Genomic DNA, 18049 nt, shown 5'->3' with positions numbered 1-18049 from the left:
CTAACCCCGCGTTGACCAAGTGGGACTCTTCTGTGCAAAGCCATCGATCCAGGCGACTCTAATGCATGAAGTCAGAGGTCACCCAAGCTGCCATTACGTCTCAATCGCAACGTGTCAGGCGGCAGGTTAGGGGAACGTTGAACAACAGTTGAGAAATTGATTTGTTGGTCGTCCCTTCTTGTAGATGTAACCATGGCGCGGCTGAGTTAAGTGCTTTTACTGTGTGCGAAGCTGGACATGGATTTCTGAGGTCTTACGCTATGCCCTACGGTTCGTAGAAAGCCGGAAAGTTTCCTACATGACCCCAGATGCAGTATTTTCTATTTATACCAGCCTGTCATACTGACGGGAGCCTGAAATGCGTCTGAATACAAGCAAAGTCTAGGGGAATGAATATAGAACTTCAGTCTCGGGCAGCTCTTTCCTGCATTGAAATGAGAAGCTTGCAGATCAATAGCGGCTGCTTTTTTTTTTTTTGCCCTGAGCCATTGACAGGCATTGAGTGAGATTGGTGAGCTCCATTGGGGCTGGTGCTACTTTCCCCAAGTGCCTAATGAGACTCGGACTGTGCCGTACCAAGACTGGCATCGCAAAGAAAAGTGTCAGCCGAGCGGGCGTGCCTCCGACAGCCGTGTTTTCATTAGGGACATATGATGAGCAGATGTTTCTGAACATAATTGCCCACGGCTAGGGTCCAGCCCCATAACCGCTGCCATGTAGCCCTCCACAATGGGTCACGCGTGTGCATGTCCGTGTATTTTCCACGTTACAATTGCCTGTGACTGGTACAACCTGCACTTGGGGTCACTCACACGGCTGTGAAGTCTGCGAGTCCTCGATTTCCTTCTTCTTCTTTTTTTTTTTTCCCTTCTCCATCCTCCAGAAAGTTTAATACAAAGTAAATTGGCAGACGTCAGACCAAATTAGAGTCCTGGGGATACTGACCTTGCCTGTCCTCCATTCCAAGATTTTGTTAATTTCCTTGCAAATCAAGACATTGTACGGAGTTAATTGCCATCAACAACTTAATTGTCCTTTTATTTCACTGGAATCATACCTTGGAAATGAGTAGGGCCTCCAGCAACGAGCGCTTGTGCCGGAGAAAGTATATCTCATTTAGATCGGAATAAGACGCAGCCTCTAGTTTACTGCACCTGGGAGGATGGAGGAGGAATACATGTTTATGGGGGTTTGAGGTTAGAAAATTGGGATTATTTATTTATTTGTATTTATTTTTTAGGAACAGCTCCCCTCTTGTCCACAGGCTGTGTCTGGTATTACAGCCCCTCCCCATTCAGTTGAGTGGAGTTAAGGTGTAATACCAGATGCATCCCTTTGATAAGTTGATCTTATTTTTCTAGATTCAGTGTATTTAAAAAGTATGAAGTTGTACACCCTATTTAAAGGGGTTGTGTAGGATTAGAAAAACCTTTTCTTCCAGAAACAGCGCCGCACCTCTCCACAGGTTGTGTCCGGTATTGCAGCTGAGGTCCTTGATGCCCATAGGGATAAACAGCAGTACCGGACGCAACAGATGTGGGGCTGTTTAGAAGAAACTAACCATGTTTTTCTAATCCTGGATCTAAAATGCCAACCCAACCCAGATGATCCAGACATTGAGGTACGATTGTTGTGCATGCTGCCATCGTCAAACCCATTCTCTAAAGTTATTAGTCTTCTGTTAGTCTGTGGAGTGATCCAATAGTTACATGCAGGACTGAAGAGAAGCTCATGTTTGTCTTTACACCAGCCATTAGTTTTACCATACCCCGTACTCCGGAGGCTGTCGACAAGCAGCACGTTTGCAGGAAGGTGGAGCTGAGAGAGGAGCTGTCACTTCTCCTGTCATGTCTATTTTGGTAACTACTTGCATTCTCCATCTAATAACAATTCTGGAGCATCTATTCCTATTGCTCTGTTGTGCCATAACTTTATTATTTCTGCTAGAAGTTATGAATAAATTGCCGGCAGTTTTCAGTGAAGGTCCAGATGGGTGTTACCAGTTGGTGCTTTGTCTCTGCACAGTCTGACACTATCCAATCAGTGCAGCCAGTGTCAGACTGCGCAGGGACACACCCCCAACTGGTAACACCCAGCTGGATCTTTATTGTAAACTGCTAGTAATTCATTCATAGCTTCTAGCGGGAATAATAAATACATTTCACAACATAGTCATAAGAATAGATGCTGCAGAATTGATATTACATGGGAAATGCAAGTGGTTAAACCGGACATGCCAGGAGCCGTGACAGATCCTGTTTAATTTTAGTTAGGGTCCATTCCCACGTGCGCAAGTGTCTTACAGTCTGCAAATTGAATTTTGCGGACCGCACATGGCCGGCCCTGTGATAGAAATGCCTGTTCTTGTCCGTGGCTGTGGACAAGAATAGGACATGCTCTTTATTTTTTGTGGGGCCGCAGAACGGAACTACGGATGCGGTCAGCACACGGTGTGCTGTCCACACATTTTGTGGCCCCATTGAAATGAATGGGTCCCCACCTGTACTGCAAAATTGCAGAATGGATGCGGACCCATTCATACGGACGTGTGAATGGACCCTTACTGAGTTAGTCCAATTCTAGTCAGTGGTCAGGGGCTGGCCCTCTGGTCTAAGCACTATGCAGGCGAAACTCGAAAAATTAGAATATTGTGCAAAAGTTCATTTATTTCAGTAATGCAACCTAAAATTAGAATATTGTAAAAAGGTTCAATATTCTAGGCTCAAAATATTACACTCTAGTCAGCTAATTAATCCATACCCCCCGAGCAAAGGGGACATCAAAATTTTGACTTTGGGGTTTCATAAGCTAGAAGCCATAATCATCCAAATGATAACATATAAAGGCCTGAAATATCTCGCTTTGCCTGTAATGAGTCTCTCATATGTTAGTTTCACCTTTTAAGTTGCATTACTGAAATAAATGAACTTTGCACGATATTCTAATTTTTCGAGTTTCACCTGTGTATCTGTGGAAACGAAGTGAACGCCTGTTATTTTCCAGCCTCCCCCTTTTCTGGCATAAATCCCTGTTTTTGTTCCCGATTGTCTTATTAGATTTGCATTAGGGCGTTGGAGCTCTGGGTGTTTGCATTATCATCAGCCACTCTGTATTATTTGGCCTTTTAATGCTCTGCTCGGTTTTGTATTGTTTGCTGTTTTCTGTAATGTGACGTCCAGAGACCTCTGAGATGCACCGGTGAGGAGGGAAAAAAGGGAGCTTTTTGTGCATCGCCTCGTAAGTGTCCTCCTTTGGCCATTTAAAGTGTCATGATGTATGGTTGTTACTGTAAAGCTTCTCATTTATCCTGCTTTGTGTGTGTTTCTTTGCTGCAGGAGTATATTCCCATAGCATTACATTCCCATTGTATCTATTGTGGGGATTATGGTTCCATCTTACACTGGCCATATACCAAACGGACATTGTCAGTTTTTTGGGGGGTTCTTGATGGGTATAACAGTATGGCTCATTGACAGTGGTGTAGCTTGAAGCTCCTGTGTCCAAATTTAAAATTTGTTCCAAGGCTGTCCTCCTAATGTGCACCATTTATAATAATGGTGCCTTTTTATGTGGCAGATGGGCCTTTGGACCACCTTAGGCACTAGTGGCAAGGGAAACTTAAAGTGGTCCTGAAAAGAATAAAACCTAAAAGTGTCCCCAAGGCAGAGCAGCCCAAGTAGGCAGACGGAAGTAGCCAGGGCCAGCAGTACCATAGTGCAGCACAAAATACCGCCCCAGCAGAACCAAATACTACAGTGCAACACAAAATACTGTCCTATCATCATACTGAGGACAGTTGAATTGAGGAGGGCACCTGTGGCTGCAAGTACCTGATGCTCCTAGCATTAATAAATTCTGAGAGCATCAGATCGTTATGTACCTGACCAGCGGCCATGAGGAACCCAAACCCATTCAGAATGCATTAGGATAAAACTGATCAGTTATTTTCCGATATTCAGCCTCTAGGAGGGAACTCAGTGCCGGAAAAGAAAAACGATAGTGTGAAAGTACCCTAACGCTCTATAATATTAACCCCATGTTGGACAATCTGATGGTCTAAGGAAGGTTTTGGTTTGTCTATTGTGTTGGGGAGTGTGGAGGATCTGGGTTTGTAATCTCCTCAAGGACCTGATCACACCAGAGTGCTGGAATTTCCTTGGTGTTTAATATAATGGTTAATATATCACGTTCCACCTCCAAGCTGTATTAGGGATTCCGCCCTGTGACCCACTTTGTCTTGGAGCATTTCTGCTGTGAGGTAGGGTAAGATGGTACCTAGGACCAAGTGCAGGACTAAGTAGTCATGTCCTCTCTGTTATGTACAACTACCCCTATCCGGCAGTCTGTATGAAGCCTCTTTAGGGATGCAGCTGGAGGATTATGTATTGCAGCATTTCCCCTGGGTCCATCTTATTAAATTAAGACACTTTTACCCCAGGAAGATGAAATGATAGAATAAGCATTTTCTTGATGTGTATGGATAGTACACAAACACGGAGAGAGGAAAATGGAGGTTAGTGTCCCTTTTAAGATAATAAGAGTTAGTGGCACTCTGGGTGAGGGTTAAGGGGGAGCGACGTGAAATACTGGGGGAGGGGATGTCAGACGCAGATACAAATTTACTCGCATGTCTAGTGGTCTTCATATTTCATCTAATTGCATCAGGGGCATTTTATTGAATTAGACTGCAGTGAGTGGCGGATGTTTAACCCCCTCTGTGCTGGAGCCCTCGGCTGCTAGACTCCATCTTTATCATGTTTTATGGTTATTAAAACAGCAGCTGTGAAATTACAATAAAATACACCGGCCGGCTAATACATTTTGCTCGCCTTTTTTCCATTTCTTCCATTCATAACCAATTTAACACTATGGGACTTTTTATGTCTTAATCAGTTTTTGTTTTTCTTCATTAATCAACTAATGGATGTTTCTTCAATAGCTCGCTGTCCTAATGAAATCCGTAGGTAATTTGGCAGGCTACAATGATCTCATCAGTAACGCAGCAAGTTTAGCCCATTTAACAGATTAAAATGGGATTTTATTTGGTTTGGTTGCGCTTGAAATTCAGCACATTTCTAAAGAGAGTCTTTAACCTGTATTGTGCCATAAACTGTTGTGATGCACTGTTGTGTAGATAGAGTAGATGGTAGTATTGCTGCCTGCCCTCCCACCTCCTTGTATAGGTGAGCTCCATATACTATGCTGGGTCTCTCCAGTAAACTGAGAACCTTGTCCCGACTTCTGTCAAGATGCAAAAAACAGTATTCACTTTTTAACTTTTTGTTTTTCCCTGTTCCTGAGAAATCTTAAAGGCAATCAATGGCATCCTCACGGTTGGACTGGGCCACCATAGAACTAGAGCATCCCCCGGTGGGCCTGGTCTCTGAAGCCATAGAGGGACCCTAATGTCCAGTAGCTAATCACTTGCGACTAGGATCTACTTGTTTGATTCAGAACTTATTAGACATCATTGATGATATAGGGGTTGGGCCCCGGGAATAATTTCCTCTGGTGAACCCAAGGAACGTAAAGAGGTTTTCCGATTATTATAATTTTTATTAATTTATTTATTTTTTGCTGATGTCCTATCCTCTGGATAGGTCATCAGTATCTGATCGGTGGGAGTCCTGACAACTAGGACACACGCTGATCAGCTGTTTGAGAAGGCAGCAGCGCTGACAGTAAGGCCTCCTTTACGTTCCGTATACGGAACCATTCATTCCAATGGATCCGCCCAAAAAAAACTGAAGGTACTTAATTTCCGTTGTTCTATCTTTGAATGGAATGGAAAATGTCCTATTATTGTCCACATAACGGACAAGAATAGTACTGTTATATCAGGGGCCAACTGCTCCGTTCCGCAAAAAAACGGAATGCACACGGACGTCAGCCATATTTTTTTGCGGATCCGTGTTTTGCGCACCACAAAATACTGAAAAAGCCATACAGTCGTGTGCAGGAGGCCTAACACTGCGGCCTTCTCTCAGCTTTTCCCAGGCCAAGTGACTTCACGTTCAAGTGTCATGTGGTCTAGAAGCAGCTCAGCCGCATTCAAGTGAATGGGGCTGAGTGCGATACCAAGCATAGCCGCTATACAATGTACACGGCACTGTGCTTGGTGAGCTGCGAGAAGGCCACGGTGCTCACAGGGGAGCTGGTGCCGTCTCAAAACAGCTGATTCGCAGGTGTCCCGGGCGTCAAACCTACACTGATGACCTATTCTCTGTGTAAAAAATTCTCAGAAAACCCTTTTAAAGGGGTTGACTCACTTCAGCAAATGGCATTTATCATGTAGAGAACGTTACTATAAGGCACTTCCTAATGTTTTGTGATTGTCCATATTGCCTCTTTTTCTGGCTAGGGTTATGTTTCCATCACATTATACACTATTTGTTTCCATGTTTACGACCACCCTGCCATCCATCAGTGGTGGTCGTGCTTGCCAACTATAGGAAAAAAAGCACCTTGGGTACTCACATAGGCTGGTGCTTTTTCCTATAGTGTGCAAGCACGACCACTACTGCTGGGTTGATGGATGGTCATAACCATGGAAATGAGCAGTGTATAATGTGCTTGAAAAATGAGTCCAGTCAGCAAAGGAGACAATATGGACAATCGCAATACATTAGTAAGTGCCTTGTATTAACTTTCTCTACTTAATAAATGCCATTTGCTGAAGTAAGACAACCCACTGGGCACCCATAACTGTCTCCGATGTGGCTTTTATCCTGAGTCCTGAATGGCAAATCAACATGCTTCTACGGAGTGGAAGTGTCACGGCTTATAGTAGGGAACTATTCGATAGTTGGCTGATCCTCCCTGCGAAATCTGCAATTGTGGCCATATTGGTAGTCACCCCGGTTTCTAAGAAACATGCAGTGATCACTCAGCTTATAATATCAGTTCATCCTGGGATGACCATATTAAGATAAAAGCAAACAACTTGAGGCTGTAACTATATGGATAACTAGCAATTGGTTTAGAAGCTCTCCCCTCCCCCTCCCCCCCAAAATAATAAATAAAGGTTGAATAAAAGTTAGCAGAAAACTAATACAGGTAAAGCCTTACAGGTGATAGTCAAATAGCTGATCGAAGCTGTGAATCTCTTTCTGTGCACAGGACAGGAGCTTCTTCAGGTACAGTGTACTGAAATAATATGCAGTCTGTCTTCACCTGGTGCCCAAAGGAGCAGTTCCTCCTGGCTCAGGTACAGAGCAGTACAGGACATGGAGTACCGCACTAGAGAGAGGCGCTGTTAGGCTGTCAATCCGGACATGCAGTTTAGCAAACAGGTGTTTTACCAGTGCTGATTGGTTGGAATTTTTAAAGGACAATTGTCATATTTTATTTTTTTTGCTAGTTTATCAGAGCTAGGCATGTATACCTGAGTTAGTCTGTCAATGATTGCCAAAAGATCTGTAATTACCTTATAATAACAGCTTTCATTAATGTCTCCTGACCCTTTCCGCTGCTCCCTTTAAAAGACCGTTGCTATGGCTCATCTGTCTCCAGCTTGGAAGACAGAGGGGCGGTCCTTCACACGACATGCCTGCATTAGGCTTCAGAGTGAGGAGGCGTGTCTCTCAGTAATCCAATCTGATTGGCTGGCAGGAAGCTGCTGGCTACAGCACGTTTGTATGTGACCTGAGCGAATGCAGTTTTGGCCTCAGAGAACTGGCAGAGGAGCCATCTTGAGAAGGTCCTCATAATGTAGGATTCAAAACAGCCGTAACTAAGGGGAAAACAGTGGTAAGTGAAGAAACTAAAGATTGCTTTATGCATAATGCTGCTGCATAAGTAACGTATGCTAAAATTGTTTTTTTGATGAAAATATGGCAGTTAACCTATAACTTTACAGAGGATGTGATATTAAAGGGGTATTCTCTTGAAAAGTGATGGTATAAAGCTAAGATATGGCATCACTTTACAGTTTCTCACTATGTAGGACGGCCAGTCCCATTCAGGTAAATGCTACCTATCCCTGCTCAGTTGGGTGGCGGGGAGCGCCGCTGTGCAGCGACATAGACCTAAACTATTGCTGCAGCTCCTTGATTCTCAGGAGTGTTGGTTTGGGGTCTCAGTGGTCAGATCCCCACGGAGCCATAACGTTAGAACATGCCGATTAGCTGCTTCCATTCTAGGAAAGTGATGTAAAGGCTTACTCGGTGTACATTTGGGTAGAAGTTTTCTAATGTATGCTTTTTACCCAAATGTTGGTTTTTTCAAGTATGAGCAGGTAATATTGCAGGACGACGGGCACAATTTGGGTTCCTAATGTCTCTGTCCCCCGCAGCGTCATCACAATACAAGCGCCATTTACGGAATTTCTCCCATTTGTAAGGGTGGTACTGAGTAAGAGGGGTATACTGATGAGCCGTTAAGCCTGTGGCTGTGATATCCATATTAACATGTCAGTTGCTCCTTAGCAGCAGTCTGCCCCTTCTTTTAATGCATGGTGACAAAGCTTCTGGTCGTTTACTGAGGAGCATCTTTGCACCTTGGAATAAGTTTAGTTTGCTCCATGTTTTTGTATGGAAGCAGTTTTGTTGTTTCAGTGCCCCCATAACTGTTTCTCCTATTATTTTTGGAGCGCGAAACCCATTATTTCTAAAGTGCAGCTGTATGATCGTCTGCTGATTGCATGGTGGCAAGGATGATCTCGGCAGAAAGCAGCGACAGATAGGAGTTGTAATCACCCAGCAATGCATAGTTAGCGGCGAAGAACTTGCTCACCAGACACTTGTTGTCACCTTCTCATTCTGCAGACCAGTGTTAGAATTCCGCTTCTTCTTGACAGGTTTGGCAAACATCGAAAAGATGACAAGATTGAACACAGGGGATCATGGAAAACGAAAATGCAAGAAGCCCACCCTTCAGAAGATGACAGGATGCGAATGAGGCAAGAACAGGAGAGGTAGACTTCAGTCGCTGCTTCATTAGCATCTCCTCTAACCAGGCAGCATGCCCGCCTTGTGTCACATTGACATACCCTTTACAGAATCACCATACAAGACTTCCAAAATGTCACCTTGTTTGCTTCAGACTTGTTTATCCTCTCATTTGTGCATCTTAACCATTTGTGCATCTTGTCCCATTCACAAATCTAGTTTGTGCCGTGCATGATGTGTGAGAGAGGTTTGTGGTTAGTGTCAGAGCACCTAGTAGTGACGGTCTGGTAGACCTGCAGTACCACTTGTGAGCAGCAGATGGAAGCGTAGAGCCCAATCTTGTTTTTTTCTTGTGAATTATTATAATTCTTTCTGTATCCTTAAACTATAATATGGCTGCATGAGACCTGTGATATAAGCATGGCGCAGTGTTTCTTAACAATAGAGACCTTTTCAATGCATTCCTTTCATTACAAGAATGATTGCATGCAAACAATTTATGTAATTTACAATGATTATTTTTTGCTTCTTATATATTTAGCTCTACCTTGATATGGCCATTGATTATCATTTGCAACTAATATTGTGACAAGGATGGCAGTGGTTCCCAGCAGAGGGGAAATTAAAAGTTTCTATTATCCCTACTGGGATTCGTACATTTATTTGGCAAAAAATCCGGATGAGACTACAATGTTAATATATACGTTTCTGGTGTGGTTATTGATGTGGCTGGTGGCTTCGATCTGTTCTTTGTCCATAGGACAACACTGATCTGAAATACAAGGTTGGAAGCGTCCATAGGACAACACTGATCTGAAATACAAGGGTGGAAGCGTCCATAGGACAACACTGATCTGAAATACAAGGGTGGAAGCATCATCATATACATTGGAGTAGATGTACTGAAGGCATGAAAATGCAATTTAAGCTACATGTAACCTGTTATAGAGCAGGAGGAGCTGAGCAGATTGATATATAGTTTTATGGGAAAATATTCAGTAAAAACGTGTACTTTATTCATTTAAATTCCTGCTCATTCTGAGCTTTGAAGTCAAGGAGGCGGTCCTATCAGTGATTGCCAGCATTCCCTCTATGAGGAGGAGGTCCTATCAGTGATTGCCAGCATTCCCTCTGAGGAGGAGGTCCTATCAGTGATTGACAGCCTTCCCTCTATGAGGAGGGGGTCCTATCAGTGATTGACAGCCTTCCCTCTATGAGGAGGAGGTCCTATCAGTGATTGCCAGCATTCCCTCTGAGGAGGAGGTCCTATCAGTGATTGCCAGCATTCCCTCTATGAGGAGGAGGTCCTATCAGTGATTGCCAGCATTCCCTCTATGAGGAGGGGGTCCTATCAGTGATTGACAGCCTTCCCTCTATGAGGAGGAGGTCCTATCAGTGATTGCCAGCATTCCCTCTGAGGAGGAGGTCCTATCAGTGATTGCCAGCATTCCCTCTATGAGGAGGAGGTCCTATCAGTGATTGCCAGCATTCCCTCTGAGGAGGGGGTCCTATCAGTGATTGCCAGCCTTCCCTCTATGAGGAGGAGGTCCTATCGGTGAGTGACAGCCTTCCCTCTATAAGGAGGAGGTCCTATCAGTGAGTGACAGCCTTCCCTCTATGAGGAGGAGGTCCTATCAGTGATTGACAGCCTTCCCTCTGAGGAGGAGGTCCTATCAGTGAGTGACAGCCTTTCCTCTATGAGGCGGGGGTCCTATCAGTGATTGACAGCCTTCCCTCTATGAGGAGGAGGTCCTATCGGTGAGTGACAGCCTTCCCTCTATAAGGAGGAGGTCCTATCAGTGAGTGACAGCCTTCCCTCTATGAGGAGGAGGTCCTATCAGTGATTGACAGCCTTCCCTCTGAGGAGGAGGTCCTATCAGTGAGTGACAGCCTTTCCTCTATGAGGCGGAGGTCCTATCAGTGATTGACAGCCTTCCCTCTGAGGAGGAGGTCCTATCAGTGAGTGACAGCCTTCCCTCTATGAGGAGGAGGTCTGATCAGTGATTGACAACCTTCCCTCTATATCTGTATACAGAGATAGCTGTCAATCACTGATAGGACCGCCTCCTGGACTTCAAAGCCCTGAATGAGTAAGAATTCAAATGAATAATATACGAGTCATAATGAATCTTTTGCTAAAAAACTATATATCAATCTGCTCAGCTCCTCCTGCTCTAAAACATGCTGCCTGCATCTTAGACACCATATTTACTTTGACGAGTTCCTTTTAAGGCAATTTTTTTTAATTAGAAATAACTTTATATAGAAAGCCCTATAAGGGTGGTAGGTTCTACATTCTGCAGAGTGGTATTCATTATAGAGACACCTCATCACTTTCTGTGTTTTTTTCCTTCATCCTTTCCTAGTAATCGTCATATTGTACAGGGAAAATTGTGGGGTACTAGATGAAGAAAGCCTGTAGAGTTGGTGAACAGATATTTATTTGGTGGTTTAGCTGCTTTTGAGCTACTTTTATGGGGCGACTCATAATTTCACAGAATTGAAACTCTTTCCGTATTGGTGGTGTGACTCCTCTGATGGAAGCCCGTCTCATAGGATTACTCCATGTCTAGCGCTTGTTGCGTGCCGTATTTGGATACCACCATTCTGTTTTATTGTGATTCTTGCTTTTCAGTTTTTACTTTATAGTTCTAGGCTGTCCGGGAGGAATCTCTGAATGACTAGTTTGGTATCCTGATGACAATGCTCCGGCCTCATCACCATAAATAACTTTGTGTTAACACCGTCCCTGCCAAGCACATTGAAATCAGGAAGTGTTAATAATCCCACTGGTATTCCTGCTCAATTAGCCGGACAAGTCTTGTGCAATGTCCGGCATGTATAGTTGCCAGAGTAAAGTAATATTTAATTTCGATTTTAATTGCGGAGAAAAGAGCCATTCTGTGTTCCCGCTTGTAGACGGCTCCATCTTATTGCTTCATTTACTTCATGAAAAGACCCCCCCCACCGCCACCACCTATTGTCCATGGATAACTTAGTTCCCGCTATTACAAAGTTCATTTAGAATTGTCCATTTTTAATGCATATTTTCCTTCTCCGCCAAGCCTTATTTCTTTAATGATGTAATACTTCTGGGAAATGGGTTGGCAATAATGAATATACAGTGTGCAGGCAGCATCAAACAAAAATCCTGTGGGGGCTGGAGAAAAAGCAAATGGTCCATTAAAATGAAAATCAATTAAGTCTACAAATTTTTAGCGAGAAAACACCATACCCCTCCCTCCTCATCCTTCTAATAATAAATGATATGCTGCCTACACGCCTTTAATATCAGCGCATATTGATGGAAGACAGGGCAAACATATTAATGATAGTGCTGGATAGCATTGATTGAATAAAAGGTCTTTTTGTGCATCCATATTTATTATTTAAAACCAGTGAGAGATTCGGTCACTGATCTTCTCAGAACGTCCAGCCTTCTTAAAGGAGTTCTCCACTTTTAAATGTTCTTCAGATGTTAGCTGAGCTGGCCAAGCATTTGTCCATGAAATCTATGGACAGGCCGTATCTTGTGGCTGTTGGTGGCTCACTATTCTGGTTATAGCTGAGGAGCCCATGTATGATGTCCATATGCCATAATATCCATGAGGCAGCCCCTATAAATGTTTCCTCTTTGGTCACTTAAAGGGGTTTTTCCAGTGTTTTGATATAGGATAGGCCATCAGTACCAGATTGGTAGGAGTCCATCACCCTGCACCTCCATTGACCAGCTGTTTGAGAGTAACTCTGGCAATGTAACTCCACAGCTCCATCCGTTGCATAGTTGTTGGAGCTGGTTACTGCTGCAGTAACCCGCCCTGTCCACTGCCAAATGGACGATGCTGTGTAGTTCTGGCACCTTGTGGCCATACATTTTAAATAGTTGATAGCCGAACAAAGAGTTTGGATGACTGCTCTCTCTTCCATCTTTCCTATACCCCCTGCTCTGTATGATTAGACAGGAGTAAGCCAGTGTCAAGAAACACAACATCTGTTGTCAGGGGACAGTGGAAAGACCCCCATACACATTGGCAGGTCAGTTAGCACCACTGAAAATGGCCGTTTTGGCCAACATGAATATGTATGGCCAGCATCAAATTTCCATTAGTTGCTATCTAGGAACAGAGATTTTTTCTGATATCCTTAGCAAACAGGACCCAGCACCTTGTTGATTTCTGTAACCAGACATCGAAACCCATTGACACAATGGATAAGTCCACAAATTCCTTAAGTTAGCTGGTGTCTGCTGACAGATTGGCTGGGCCAGTGCTGGGGTTTCAAAATTCTCATTGCATGAAATCAGAGGAATGTTCCTGCAAGTGAACAGAACCCATTCTGATAACCCATTTCCAACTGCTATTTGTGCACCTGCTTTCTCCATGGGACCACCTGCTTTCTCCATGGGACCACCTGCTTTCTCCATGGGACCACCTACTTCCTTTTTGACTACCAGTAGGCAATCATTGAAGGTGCGCTGCTATAGTCATGTGGATCAATCATATACTCTGGTCATGGCATTTGATAAGGTGCCCATGGTGACTTTCCATGTTGTCATGTGGCTAGGCTACACCTTACCGTCTGCTGTACATCCTTATGTTATCATTAGGTTCTATAGCGTTCTGTTCTTAGCCTGGATTAGCAGCATTAGTAATACGTTGCTGAAGACAATCTACTTAGTAAGGAGAGTTACACAAGATACATGTATTAAAACTTGAGGCCATTTGTATATATGAGTGCATTTGGAGGACTCCTGTCTATATAGTTCTTGTGATATTTTTAGCACACTTACTGGAATACTTCCATGCAAACCTCTGAAATGCTTTGTGACTGTCTCCACTAGTGAGGTGACCACATTAAAACATGATTCCAGAGTCTTAGAATTTCCATCAGGATCCATAAAGCCGCTTGTTCGGCAGACCTTGTATCTCTGAGGCATCATTAAATTCAGATGACGCGTGTGTTTCTAGGGATAGCAGCAATGTTTCTCGAAGTCTCATCTTTCCAATATGAATAGATGGAGTAAAAGCCTGTCTCCAACCTCACTGCACGTTTGGCTGCCCTCTGTCTGGATATTTTTGAGCACAACATTAAAATGTATGAACAATTTGATACCAGAAATATTTGACTTCGACCTGCGTCAGATCATCCATCACAGATCCTGTCAAAAATTACCAGACTCCCTAAAGCTACCTGCACACATTGCAGAATACAAGTGGAAAAACCGCAGAAGTAATACCGTACCACCACACTATAGGACACCTCACAAATCTAATTTAAACTTTTTAATTCATCTTTCCAGCCGGAAATTGACCTACCGTGTGGATTTTGAAATCCACAGAACGTCAATTCTTTGGGCGGTTCTTTTATTTGCATTTCACCCTTTTCAGTACAAGCGTGAGATCTGCAGCAAAACCGCATCCATTGCACACCAAACCCTGCAAGTAAGGCCACATTCACGTCTGCGTCGGAATTAGTCAAAAAAAAGTCCTATATGCAGGACTTTTTTCTCCACTAAAAAAAACGTTCTCCAAAACCGAACAGATTCCATTATAGTCAGTGGGATCTGTTAGGCTCCTGTCCCATCGCTTATGTGCAGAATCTGGCACTTCCGTTATTTTCGTTTCTCTGCTACTGTAACAGAGCAGAAGAATGGAAACACACGGCACTGATTTGAAAGCAGCCAAAATCCCGTAATCCCGCACCAGTGTGCAAATAGCCTGATGGAAACCCGACATATCCCATCTGGTGCCATTGGTTCTATTTCTCATTCTGCACCTGTAATGGAGCAGGACTAATCGAAATAATTAGTGGTGATGTGACCTTAACCCGATTCTGTGTACCCTATTATAATAATGTTTTTACTTTCCTTAGTTCAGACTCTTGGCTGGAGCTCCACAACTTATATACTTGATTATTAGATATTTCTGGCGCTGGAGGATAGCATTGTCTTTACCCAGTACATTTGATGGTCTTATTAGTTACAGGCCGCTCTGTTGCCCATCACTTTCCCATTCAGCCAGTGCCAATTCTTTCCCATGGTAGGTAGTAAACAAGTTCTCCATACATATAGATCAGGCACCTATTGAAGACCCATATGACACTTAAAGGCCTTATCCCACAAAAAGTTTTGCTATTCAGTGAATAAGGTGGTAGCGCCCCCTGCTGTTTATCCTTCTGGCCCATCTTCCCCTGTATTCAGATGTGGACCGACATGCTCAGTAGCTTCCCTGCTCCCTTTCTCCAGTGCTTGGGTAGCAATTTCACAGAGAAGCAGGTGTAGCGGCCCGATAACTACCTCTGAATTATAAGAAATAGATAGCTATATCTCTCTCTAGACAGTGGAGAAGGAAACTGTGAGGACGTTATGTTGCATATGTATCCCTGGGGGGCTATCTGTCGGGTATTTTATGTGCAGGGGAGGAAGAGGTTGCCGAGCTAATTGCAGCGCATCCAGTGCAGGTGCATCATGAGCTGCTGCCCACCCGCAGAAAGGAGAGTTCTCTAGAAAAGTGAGTCAAAAAGTTTTTTACATTTGTGGAATAACCCCTTTATAGGCCCGATGTAACAAGTGGTTGTTAGGAAGATGGCGTTCCTTCCCTGAAAACGCCTGCTCGTCAGTGGAGGAGACATTTACATGCAGTGATCTCCTCTACAGTATGGGGAAGAGCGATTGCTAATGTAATTGCTCGTCCCCATACAGAACCATTGTTTGCCGGCAGCAGAGGCTGTTTAGACGGCGCGATCTGCTGCCATCAAACTACGATTTAGGTGTCCGCACCAAGGATCCTATTACCTGAAGTCCGAGCGTTTAGATCATTCATCGGGTGATCAGCGGCACTTTTACACCAGCAGATTATCTCTAGCGAGCGTTCGTACAAACAATAATTTTCCCAACATCAGGCGGTGTAAAGTGACCTTTAGATTATTTGTGATATGCATTTCACTGGAAAAGAATATGCTGGATTGATAAAAAAAAAAAATCTAGGTGGTAGGTGGAGTTCCTCTTTAAATCAGGGCTTATTGTCCATTTTGAGAGCAGAGCAGACTAGGTAACCGTAAAGTGAGCGTATTATCGAATTGGACATTGATGGATTAATACCTATTACTAGCTGCATGCTGTTTCCAGCTCGTATGCAGTTAGCAATAGATATGTCCAACCCCTTTAAATTCTCCTGTAGCGCCACCACAGGAGAGGTTCAGCATCACAGTGTCCATTCACATCAGTGGGTCGCCTGTGCAGTGTATGTCTTCTCGTTTTCTAATACGATATATGAAGGTGGTTTCCTAGGGGTCACCTGAATTGGGGTAGAGCTAAGCAGTGTACATACCCAGGCACCACCATATCCATTGAAAACCACGACTATAATGCGGTATGGATAGGTAGGCGTCTGTATGGCCTTGTCATGCCTGCTCTTTGGCATGGTACGTCAGCAGACGGAGAGGTTACATAGGGGAGAAGGGGGTCCCCACATCCAGACGTGCACTCGCCGATCGCTGCTCCCAGCTGTACAGCAAAATAGCACTTAACCATTAGCCCTTTATACAGGTTGTCTGATTGCAATTGCACAGCGACAGTCTATTGTTATTTCCATTCAGGAATAATGTGAGACGTGGTTATTAAAGGGGTGTGTTACGCAGCGCTGTGAAATGTCTTCCTGGCCTCTGGCACCGAACAGAGAAGAGGCCAATTCCTAATCACAGTGTGTTGTAATGAATCCATTTGTACGATGCAGTAATTAAAATGATCTAGCGCTGAACGTTCCCATGGGCCTCAATTGTACAACACCCCTGGGGAAAGTCGACTTCCCCCATATGTCAGCTGGCACCGCGCGTTTCCTCGTTCTGTCCTGCTCCGTGGGTGCTAGGAGCTGTTCTCTAATGAATAGAAATGTACCAGGCGGCGCTGGAAATAATAAAAAATAATAAAATAGAACGGTGCCGATTCTTGATCACGGAGCTTCATCCATTTTAATTAGAAGAAAGGCTAGTGAGCTCTGTGACAAGTGTCTAGAATGAAAATCCTTAATTTGTGTCGAGCTGAAAAGAGACTGCTAATGCGGGTCTAGTGACAGCAGGGAAGGAATTGGCCTTATTATTGCATCCGTGTCATATTTGTGTCTTGTATATTGCGCTTTTACCTTCTGAGGTTGAATCTTTTGTTGATTACTAGAGAAATTAGGAGGTTTCCCAAAAACTAGATTTTTTTTTTATTTTTATTTTTTTATTTTTTTTATTGGCCACAACAAAAGTGCTGCCTGCCAAAGCCTGGTGTGTGGGTCATGCTTATACTAATAGGATTTAGAGTTTTACCAGCAGTTAAATAGTTGTCATTTGTTGTTTCCCTAATCTATGATTTTTGGCCGTATATTATATGTTCCTCAATATTACTGATATTCTATCTTTTATTTTAATTAATGGATATAGACTTTTATATTGATATAAATATATCATTTTATATTTTATAATCTATATTATATTTGTATTATAAAGAATGGTACAGATTTGTTACATAGTGGCTTAAAATAGAAAGAATCGGGTTGACGTTTCTGTGGGCGTCTGGCACTGAGTAACATATTTTTATGCCAGAGTCTTGAACGTTCACTCTGTGACTATGGCCGCCTCTAGTCTTGGTCTTTTTTGCCTCTGCCAGGAAAGTATTAGAGTACCAATACCTGTTGGTGTCAGTGAGCAGACATGCAGCCAGTGGTTTCTTGTGCAGAATAGTATGTAGTGGTAAATGAAGCATTCATACTGTTGTAGTAACGTTGCAAATAATTATCAAACCCATATAAGTTAGGGTAAATGTAGACAGAGTAATGTTACCTACGTGCTTAGAAATCCCTAATTTCATATTTTTGTAAAGTCTGTGTTTTTCCCAGATGTCACTTTGGCTCTGTCTGGCTTCATTCAGTGTAATGGGTCTGTCCTGCAATACCATTCTCCGTCCACGGCCAAGAGTGGTGCAGTTTCTTTTCAAGTTACATTAAGTTACTTATTGCTGAGCCTATAAATGAAGTCTGATTGACTCCTGAGGTGGTCTTACGTTCTTCTGACTGCTACATTATTTTGGCCGCCCATGCATGGTTGTCACCGTCATGTAATATGTAATCAACTAGAATACCCAAGAATGCCACCCCGATTGAAATGCTGGGTTTAAAGGG

General features: G+C 43.4%; 1 protein-coding gene across 1 annotated transcript in view; it reads left to right on the top strand.

Annotated features, from left to right (window-relative positions):
* The window catches only part of PARD3 (par-3 family cell polarity regulator), a 699053-nt gene that overhangs the window by 396462 nt on the left and 284542 nt on the right, over positions 1–18049 (top strand). The window contains 1 exon segment of the mRNA XM_044295563.1: positions 8798–8914. Coding sequence (XP_044151498.1) covers positions 8798–8914 — 117 coding nt within the window.

Source organism: Bufo gargarizans, chromosome 5 (assembly GCF_014858855.1).
Source record: "Bufo gargarizans isolate SCDJY-AF-19 chromosome 5, ASM1485885v1, whole genome shotgun sequence".
Taxonomy (NCBI): domain Eukaryota; kingdom Metazoa; phylum Chordata; class Amphibia; order Anura; family Bufonidae; genus Bufo; species Bufo gargarizans.
This window is presented reverse-complemented; position numbering and strand designations above follow the sequence as displayed.